The 10,457-nt window shown below is 53.4% G+C and overlaps 1 protein-coding gene across 1 annotated transcript; it reads left to right on the top strand.

Moving 5' to 3' along the window:
- CFP (complement factor properdin) lies at window positions 1–5,736 on the top strand. Its single transcript, XM_012477399.3, has 9 exons — window positions 1–220; window positions 315–465; window positions 1,710–1,885; window positions 2,334–2,504; window positions 2,643–2,834; window positions 3,029–3,202; window positions 3,454–3,642; window positions 3,801–3,912; window positions 5,513–5,736. Exons 1-9 carry the CDS (start codon window positions 145–147, stop codon window positions 5,673–5,675), a joined length of 1,404 nt encoding a protein of 467 aa, XP_012332822.1. The 5' UTR covers window positions 1–144; the 3' UTR covers window positions 5,676–5,736.
- The last annotated feature ends 4,721 nt before the right edge of the window (window positions 5,737–10,457 follow it).

Genomic DNA, 10,457 nt, shown 5'->3' on the forward strand with positions numbered 1-10,457 from the left:
AGGGGACAGGGTGGGGTCAAAACAGGGTGCCTTCCCAGTTCCTCCTGCCTCTAGGTTCCTCTTTCTGTGCTGACTCCAGGAGCAGGTCAACCCAGATAAAGCGGGACCTCCTCTCTGGTAGGGGTACAGGGAGCCATACTCAACATGATCGCAGGGGGACCGCAGGCCCCTCGCTTGCTGCTGCCGCCACTGCTGCTCCTGCTCGCCCTGCAGGCCACAGGTGAGGGGGTGAGGGCCCAGCTGGCACCAGGGGTGTCCAGGCCCACCACATCCCTGACCAAGCCCCACCCACTCATCCCCTGGCCCTCTTACAGGCTCAGACCCCGTGTTCTGCTTCAGCCAGTATGAAGAATCCTCCGGCAAATGCAAGGGCCTCCTGGGGGGTGGTGTCAGCTTAAAAGACTGCTGTCTCAACAGTGCCTATGCCTACCAGGAACGTAGCGGCGGGCTCTGTCAGCCTTGCAGGTTAGGGGGAGCCTGGGGTGGGGAGTGGGAGAGCAGGAAGAAGGACTGTCTGCGGGGATCACCCAAAACTGGGCACTTTCTTTCTCTGAGACTTCCAAGGGTGGCCCTGAGGCCCTAATTGTGACCCTAGCTCAGGGTTTCTCAACCTTGTTACTACTGACATTTGGGGCTGGAAATTCTTGGTTCGGGGAGGGGATTGCTTACCTGCGTATTGTGGGATGTTTTGTAATATCCCTAGCCTTCCACTAGATGCCAGTAGCAATTCCCTCCACCAGCTGCGACAACCAAACATGTCAGCGGACGTTGCCAAATGTCCCCTAGGGGTCAAAATCACCCCTGATTGAGAACGCTGACATAGTCCACACATATTGAGCGCCTCCTGCACACTGGAAGCATTGCAGGTAGGGTGAAGCTGGGATATTTCTAAAGGTAACTCCAGGCTCCTAATTTTGATGACAGCTTGTGTTTATTGAGTGCTTACTGTATACTGACACACTGGGGGGGTGACAGAATTTGAGGAATTCTGAGGGCAGCTCTAGGCCCCTCATTATGATGACACTTCACATTCATTGAGCAGTTTCTGTATACCAGCTGCATGACGGGGTTGGGGGATGAGCCTGAGGATTTCTGAGGGTAGCGCTAGTTTCCTGATCATGATTTCCAGCTGTATGCCAGACCTGTTTTCTACTTGCTTACTATATATCCCAGATATACTGTGGGGATGGGGAGCTTGGGGATTTTTGAGGGCAGCTCTGGGCCCCAAGCCATGTCAACAGTTCACATCTATTTGGCATGAACAGCATACCCAGGGCTACGCAGTGGGTTGGGAATAGATCTGGAATGTTTCTGAGGCGGCCTCTCATGTCATAGGGAAGATGACTCAGTTTTATTAAGCACTTTCTATTTACCTGCTACCGTGTAGTGTGGTGACCTGGTGGGTTTCTGAGAGCAGCCCTTGGTTCCTAGTCCTTACCTTTGTTTACTGTGGGCCTGGTGTTGGCCTTGCCAGCCTTCCAACGGTAACTCCAGATGCCTGACTGTGAAGGTAAATGACATTATCAAGGGCTTATGGTATGTCCACTGCTTCCCATTTAGTATGCCAGTATCCCTAAGAGGTAGAGACGTATTGATCCATCCCACACGCACTTCCCCAGAAACTCCTCAAGCCTGCCCACAGTCTGGAGTCCCACATGCCATCCTTGTCAGCTCCTGCCAGGATGGGATGTGTGTGCTCTTCTCCACAGGTCCCCACGATGGTCCCTGTGGTCCACATGGGCCCCCTGCTCAGTGACGTGCTCTGAGGGCTCCCAGCTGCGGCACCGGCGCTGTGTGGGCTGGAACGGGCAGTGCTCTGAGAAGGTGGCACCTGGGACCCTGGAGTGGCAGCTCCAGGCCTGTGAGGACCAGCAGTGCTGTCCTGGTGAGGAGATGAGCAAGCACTCCCTGTCACACAGCACTGGTGGGAATGATCGGTACAGAGGCCCTTAGAGTGGGCCTGTCCTCAGTGTTTGTGAGGACCTAAGGAGGAGAGTGGCAGGAGGTGAGGTCAGAGAGGTGAGGAGGGCCTGTTGCCTGGGGTCCACGGAGAGGACATTGGCTTTTTGTCTGAGTAATTTGGACTGTGGGCAGGGGAGAAACGTGATCTGACTTGGATTAGGAGAACAGACACATGCACGGTGAGGGTGAGAGGGGAAGCGGAGGGACCCATGTGAAGGCTGCTGCTGCAGGTCTGGTGAGTAGGGATAGTGGGCCCAGTGCGGTGGCAGAGGATATAAGAACAGGATTAGCTGATGTGGGGCACTAGAGGAAGCAAAGAGCCCTGGATGATACCCCACCTCCATCCCATCACCCTCTCTTCTCTCCCACAGAGATGGGCGGCTGGTCTGACTGGGAGCCCTGGGGGCCTTGCTCTGTCACCTGCTCCAAAGGGACCCGGACCCGCAGGCGAGCCTGTGATCACCCTGCCCCCAAGTGTGGGGGCCACTGCCCAGGAGAGGCACTAGAGTCAGAGGCCTGTGACACCAAGCAGATCTGCCCCAGTGAGTGAGGGAAGCCACAGGAGGCTGATGGGTGCACCCAGCATGGGTCTGCGGGGTTACAGCAGGGAACTGCCAGGGTGAGAGGACCTTAGCATGCATGACTACACCTGCATCCCCCCTCCTCCCACCCCACCACAGCACATGGGGCCTGGGCCGCCTGGGGCCCCTGGGGCCCCTGCTCTGGCTCCTGCCACGGTGGACCCAACAAAGCTGTGGAGACACGAAGCCGCACGTGTTCTGCACCTGAGCCCTCCCAGAAGCCTCCTGGGAAGCCCTGCCCGGGGCTGGCCTACGAGCAGCAGAGGTGCACTGGCCTGCCACCCTGCCCAGGTAAGCCAGGATGAGGCTGCTGATGTTGCTGGCAGGGCTCTTGATTGAGAGCATAGATGCTCTGCCATTTCTAGATTTCCTAGACCATGTGCCCATGCAGCCCTTCATTTGTGGACAGCCTGCTTCAAGGATCTAGGGGCTGAGAGGTAAGATTGAGGAGGCCTTTCTTCTTATTCCCTTTCCTCCTCCAACAGTGGCTGGGGGCTGGGGGCCGTGGGGCGCTGTGAGCCCCTGCCCTGTGACCTGTGGCCTGGGCCAGACCATGGAACAACGGACGTGCAATCACCCTGTGCCCCAGCATGGGGGCCCCTTCTGTGCTGGTGATGCCACCCGGACCCACATCTGCAACACGGCCGTGCCCTGCCCTGGTCAGCATCTCAGGATGCACCATTTGCATGCCTAAGCCCCCCCGCCCTTCTCTGCTGCCCAGTTCCTGCTGCTTAGGCCTTGCTCCCCTCTCTGATGCCTCCTTTCCTGGCCCTGATGTCTTGGGTCCACCCCGATCCCCCATTCGCACATCTGATTACCTCTACTCCCTTCTGCTGCCCTCATTCCTTCCTCTGAGCCCCCTTGCTGATTCCCTGCTTTGGTCCAATTCCCTGTTGCCCTGTCTTTGAAGTGGATGGAGAGTGGGACTCATGGGGGGAGTGGAGCACCTGCATGCGCCGGAACCTGAAGTCCAACTGTGAAGAAATCCCGGGCCAGCAGTCACGCTGGAGGACCTGCAAGGGCCGCAAGTTTGACGGACAACGATGTGCCGGGCAACCGCAGGATATCCGTCACTGTTACAACATCCAGTACTGCCGCTGTGAGTGCCCCACAGACCGTGCTCTGAGGGTAGGTCAGCCCATGCAGGACAAGGGGTTTCCAACTCTCCGCTGTGGACCTTACGTCCCTGCAGCCTCCCTCTCACCTTCCCACCGAGACCTCCATTTCTGACTCTGTGACTTCTACCCCTCATTGCAGTGAAAGGATCATGGTCGGAGTGGAGTACCTGGGGGTTGTGCATGCCCCCCTGTGGACCTAATCCCACTCGCACCCGCCAGCGCCTCTGCACAGCTTTGCTCCCCAAGTACTCGTGAGTGAGAGGGCAAAGTATGCCTGGGAGGGGGTCATGAGATTAAAGGCGGGTGAGTCGGCTTCCCCAGGAAACCAGGGCTTCCACTGCTGGATCTAAGGTATCTGCCTTGCCGAGTGCCACCTCCCAGCTGCAGGAAGTGGGGAGAAACTAAAGATGAGAAAGAAGCTCTTGGGGGAGAATTCATAGCCTCTGTGCCCCTCAGTCATTCATTCAGTCACTCAGCCACTCTCCCATTCACTTAGTCCTTCATGTATCATTCACTCCGACCTTCAGTTACCCATGCTTTGAGCTGCCATCACTCAGGCCTCCATTCACTGCCTGGCTCCCACAGTCACTCACACCTCCATCCACTTTGTCGGTGTCTCACTGCCTCAAGGCACTCCAAGGTCTTTTCAGCAACAGTTGCAGACACACACAGCCCAGATCCTGTGGATCCTCCAAGGGACCAGCTAAGCAGGGCCCTGACAGGAGGCATATGAAGAGCAGCTGGTGCATGCAACAGGGGCTGCCACCTCACCCTAGGTCCAGGAAGTGGATTGGGCCTCCCAGGGCAGGTAGAGGTTAGGAAAGGCATTCCTGGCATCAAGACTGTGAACAGAGTCCTGGAGCTAGGTGATCAGCCACTGTAAGTGTTCCCAGGTGCCAGAGGGGCCCAGGTGTTAGAGAGGGTTAAAATGCTCATTGTTTTCTTCCTTCCACATACATCAAGCTACTAGATTAAGTGGACCGTCCCCAGCTCGTGGAAGGGCTGCCATCTGGGAAGGGATCTCCTGGCTGGAGGGTTTAGAGTAGAGCCTGAAGATGAATTAGAGGTGTTGAATGGAGGCACAAAGGACTTCAGTGAGTGAGAGACTGAGCGGAGGAAGAAGCAATTGAGAGAACTGGGATGGGAGTGAACGGAGGGCTTGTCTAGTGGGAGAAATAACCCAGGCAAAGACCTTTCTGGACATGGACTGAGCTTGGATAAAGAGAAAAGGAGAGAGAGAGATTGGCTTGGGGCAGGGATTTGGGCCCAACAATAAGGCCTTGAATGTCAGGACAAGGCATTGGGTTTTTTTCCTGGAGGCAGTGGAAAGAGACATAAAGGGTATATGGAGGTAAGAGGAAGTAGCTCGTGCCAACATTCTCCGGCATTTATTGAGCACTTGCTGCATGTCGGGCACTGCTCTGAGCACTTTACCTGAATTAACTCATTTGTTCTCACTCAGCCCCATGAGGTGGGTATTAATATTACTATTCATACCATTCTCATTTTGCAGATGAGGGAAACTGAGGCACGGGGAAGCTAAAGAAATTGCCCAATCTCCCATAGCTAAAAAGTAGTGTTGGGAGGCCAGGTACGGTGGCTCATGCCTGTAATCCCAGCAACATTCTGGGAGGCTGAGGCAGGAGCATCACTTGAGCCCAGGAGATCGAGGCTGCAGTGAGCTATGATTGTGCCACTGCACTCCAGCCTAGGCAACAGAGTGAGACCCTGTCTCAAAAAAAAAAAAAAAATGTAGTGTTGGGCATATAGCAGGCACTCATTAAGAGTTGAATGCATTCTTGCCTTCCCTGAGCTTCTCTCTTCCGTTCCTCCCCTCCCCTAATGCCTCAGGCCCACCGTTTCCCCAGTCGAAGGTCAGGGTGAGAAGAACGTGACCTTCTGGGGGAGACCGCTGCCACAGTGTGAGGAGCTACAGGGGAAGAAGCTGATGGTGGAGGAGAAACGGCCATGTCTACACGTGCCTGCTTGCAAAGACCCAGAGGAAGAGAAATAACACTTCTCTCCTCCACTCTGACCCCTCGACCTTCCATACCTCAATAAACCAGCCTCTTCGAGCTTGTCTACGATTCCTTAAAGGAGGAAAACAACCTATCCCCTTCCCCAAAAGTAGGGTGATAGCATCTCACAGGGCAAAGGGCACAGCACCGGCCAAGACATAATAGCCTGTTGTGGAAAACAGCATTTTCCACTGTGGTCGCAGGTTGGCAGGAGTGAACGCAAGTGTGCAACCCCAGCCTCTCCCCACCGCTGCCGTAACCCCAAAGTCTGGGCCCTGCGCAGCTTGCCCCTTATTCCCCCCGGGTCGCCTGGCACGTTTCTCTGCAGAGCTCCGCGTTACGGATTTCCTGATTGGCTACTTGCTCTGGCAGGCACTTCTTGATTGGCCGGCGTGCTTGTTCGTTGTCTCCCTGCCTCCTGGACCTCCCTAGGTTCCCGCCAGCCAGAGCCTCGGAGGAGCCTCTGCCGGCCAACTCCGACTCCTCGTCAGTGGAGGAATGAGAACGGCAGAGGCGTGGCCGAAGCTGGCACCCTGCCGCCTGAGCACCTGCACCCACCCACTCCCGACAGCTCCAATGCCACAATTACCAGCGACAAATAGCTCCGCGAGGTGGGAGGCGGGCCGAGGAAGTGCCCTTATTGCGCTCTGAGCTGAGGCGGGGGCAAAGAAGCTAGAGTCAGTATCTGCCCGGAGGAGCCCCCAAGACAAATCCAGACACTTTCCTCTGGTATTTGTTCATTCATTCAACACTTATTAGCGCCTGCTGTATACTAAAGCTAAGTCTGGGCATCTAGGGTGGAAGAGGGATGGTAGAAAGAGGACATCTAAGCGAGAGAACGGACTCAGGAAGTATTCCTTTCGTGTGAACATCTATTAAACACTAAACGCTTGCTGTATATTAACAACAGTGCTGGACATGACGGGATATAGAGGAGAAGAGGAATCAGAGCGTTACATGTCTCCGCAGTAAAGGGAACAAAGCCAGACACCAGTGCCCTTAGCATTTGCTCATTCATTTACTACTTATTGAATGCCGGGCCCCTTGTGAGGAGACACACCATAAGAATCATAAGAATCATGGTAATAGCTACTACTTAGAAAGTACTTACTGTGTTCCCATTAGTGTCTTAAGGTTTTCCATAGCATGAACTCATTTCGTCCACAGCAAACCGATTCGGGTCAGTATTGTCCCCATTTTACAAAGAAATGGGGATAATACCTTTCTACTACGCACAGAAAGGTAGTAGACTGGACATTTTTGAAGCATCATGGATTGTGGTGAGGTCTTAAAGGTCAAGAGTGGAGTTCAGGACTTTGTGCTGTGGTTGAAGGGGACCCCTCTGTGTGGGAAGGTTTGGGCGGGAGGTTTGTGACATGCACACCCAGAGTGTATCAGTACACTTACTTGACTTCTCTGGGTCATTTTCCCCTTATTCAAATGGACCAGTCGATGAGTTGAAGTGAAGATGAAGTTGATGAGTACTTACTTGGACATCTTGGGAAGACTGAGCCAAAGTGAGAGGTTGTGGTTGATACTACGGGGTATGAGAGAGGTATACGTTTACAGGAAAGTGGGAGTTCATGTGTGTGTGTGAGAGAGAGAGAAAGAGATGCAGACCTTTGGGGCTGTGCAAGAATTAAGGATGTATTGAATATATGTGGCATGTGTGTGAGGTTACAACTGTGTATATGCCACAACAATACAGGAATCATGCATGTGTGCACATACACATTAAGGTGCCATGGATATGTATGTGTGAGTTATAAACATGAGTACAATACTGAATGTGAACATATGTCAGGGGTGTGTGTTTGAGAGTTGTTGCTCACCAATGTACAGCAAAATCATTCTTGGGGCCCCTTTTGTATACCCATTCCTGCTGAAGAAGACGGAGACAGTTTAGGGGAGCCTTATCTTTGCCTTAGGAAATTGAGGCACTCCTGGGGGGAATCCTCATTCCTCTACAAAACAATCTACAAAAAAGTAATTTCTGGAAATTTAGCCACCTTCGAAAAGAAAATGGTGCTGGGGCCACACGTACTAGGAACCTAGGAATGGGGACCCCAGGAAGAGGTGCAGCCTGTAGACAGATTTCCTGAGGAACCCGAATTCAGACCTAAAGGAGCCAGAAAGATCTGTAGACCTGCAGCTGTTCCTGTCCCCAAAGAGGGCGCCATGCCCTTCACAGTTTGTTTGCTTCCATTACTGGGCAAAAAACCAGGGACCGCATACTTGAAGACGTTGGAAAATATCTGATTTGCGGACAGATCCCCATCTGGGGAACACTGGGATTTGGAATGCCAGAGAAGGCATCCTGGAGGGAGGAGGAAAGAGTGGCCAAATCAAAGGCCTGGAGGTGGGACTGAAGCTGACTGGGTTGGAGGAGGGAGTAGAGGATGGTTTGAGAAATGTTTGACTTGGGTACTGTGGAAGCCTAGGGGAGGAGGGGATGGAATCTGAGACCTGAGGGTGAGGGGTTCCTGGAGACAGTGGCCAAAGGCAGCCCTCAAAAGAGGTAAGGAGAGAGCATTCCTGGCAGAAGTTACAGCACATGCAAAGGTACAGAGGTTGCCCCTTTCCTACCCTCTCCTTAGAGGTGGGTTAGAGATGTACCCTTTTTGTGTGTGTGTGACGGAGTCTCACTCTGTCACCCAGACTGGCGTGCACTGGCGTGATCTCAGCTCACTGCAACCCCTGCCTCCCGGGTTCAAGCGATTCTCCTGCCTCAGCCTCCTGAGTAGCTGGGACTACAGTCGCGTGCTACCACACCCGGTTCATTTTTTTGTATTTTTAGGAGAGATGGAGTTTCACCATGTTAGCCAGAATGGTCTTGATCTCCTGACCTCATGATTCGCCTGCCTCAGCCTCCCAAAGTGCTGGGATTACAGGCGTGAACCACCACACTCGGCTGAGATGTACCCTTTTTACAGATAAGGAAACAAAATCTCAGAAGGATTATGTCACTTTTCCAAGTGTATAGTGGAGGCCCGACTTGAACTCAGGCACTGTGTCTCCAGACCCCACACTATTACTGCCTTGTTTAAACCAGCCAATGATTTAATGAATAAAGGACGAACAAATGAATAAGTGGATGATTCACCTGAAAATTCTGCAGACAAAAGAGATTCCATATCTACTTACTTCTTGCCTATCTTCTGCCACCTCTCCTAGTCCACCATCACTGCTCACTATGGTCAAGGTCCTACCCAATCTGGCCCCTGCTACCACAACCCCCTTCAGCTTGTTCCAGCCACATTGGCACTGGATGTTTCCTCTTCCTGGCACATTCTTAAAAGGAAAAAATGTATAAATCATAAATAGAAGATGACTCTTTGAAAATTAATTGGAGTTCTTGTATTCCCTCTTCTGTAAAATAGAAATTATATTATCCACCCCATAGGATTGTTGTGAGGGTTGGATGAAATGATGCATATAAACAGCTTAGTTAAGAGTTGGGTGTAATCAGTGAACAAATGATTATGAATTAGTGCTTTTATTGTAGTCAGAATCATAAAGATTTGACAGGTTTCCACATCCCACCTCTGCTTGGACTACCTCATTTGCTCATATGCAAATATTATTTGGTACCTACTATGTGTGCAGCATGGGATGGCCCTGCCTCTGTGGAAAGTTCTTGGGTGCTAGGGGAGACAGCCATGGGCACTGATGACATCAGGTGGTTATCATGAGTTTTGGCTGTGTCCAGAGCAAAGGGATGGTGGCGTATATACCAAGTGCGTTCTGGTGTGGGGGTGGACACGCACCAGGGCTAGGGCTGCAGGGAATGTCTGTGTTGCAGATCTAGGTTTCTCCATGATCATTGGTGGGAATATGTTTTGTCTGTGAGTGCAAGCTCATATGAGTTTCCCTGGGTCTCTGTGTGTCAGTGTGTTGTCTCTGTGTGTGTGTGTGTGTATGGGTGTAGGCATGCATGTATGCAGCATGTCCATGTGTGTTACCCTGGACTTGTATGTCTGTATGTATACCTAGATTGGCGTGTGTTCTCTTACTGTACATGCCCCTGTATTTTTCCTCACTTTTGTGTGTGTTTATATGTGTGTCATTTCTTGTGTGCCTCCAGGCCCCCCTTGCCACCTTGGGCAAGGGTGTGTACACCGCCCAAGTGTCTGCCTCCGCTTGTCTGATACTGTCTACGACGCCCCCACTCTCTGCCTAGCTGAGCCTGTGTGGACGTGGGAGACTGATTTCCCCGCGGGCACTGCGTGTAACCTCACCCCCCTCTGTGAGGGGGTTATTTCTCTACTTTCGTGTCTCTTGAGTGTGCTTCCACTGTCCCCCTCCCCCAAAAAAGTGACTTCTGCAGTGAATATCAACAGTACAAACCGAGTATCTGCGGAAAGCCCTGTGTATGAGTGCGAATGGGTGTTAGGACCAGGATGAGGCGGGGTAGGGGTGCCTACCTGACTATCCCGACCCTCTGGACAAGCACCCAACCCCCATTCCCCAAATTGCGCATCCCCTATCAGAGAGGGGGAGGGGAACAGGATGCGGCGAGGCGCGTGCGCACTGTCAGCTTCAGCACCGCGGACAGCGCCTTCGCCCCCGCCTGGCGGCGCGCGCCACCACCGCCTCAGCACTGAAGGCGCGCTGACGTCACTCGCCGATCCCCCGCAAACTCCCCTTCCCGGTCACCTTGGTCGCGTCCGCGCCGCCGCCGGCCCAGCCGGACCGCACCACGCGAAGCGCGAGATAGGGGGGCACGGGCGCGACCATCCGCGCTGCGGAGCCGGCGACTCAGCGCTGCCTCAGTCTGC

The sequence above is a fragment of the Aotus nancymaae genome, unplaced genomic scaffold (assembly GCF_030222135.1).
Source record: "Aotus nancymaae isolate 86718 unplaced genomic scaffold, 86718_ANA_hifiasm-v0.15.2.pri h1tg000058l, whole genome shotgun sequence".
NCBI classification, from domain to species: Eukaryota; Metazoa; Chordata; class Mammalia; order Primates; family Aotidae; genus Aotus; species Aotus nancymaae.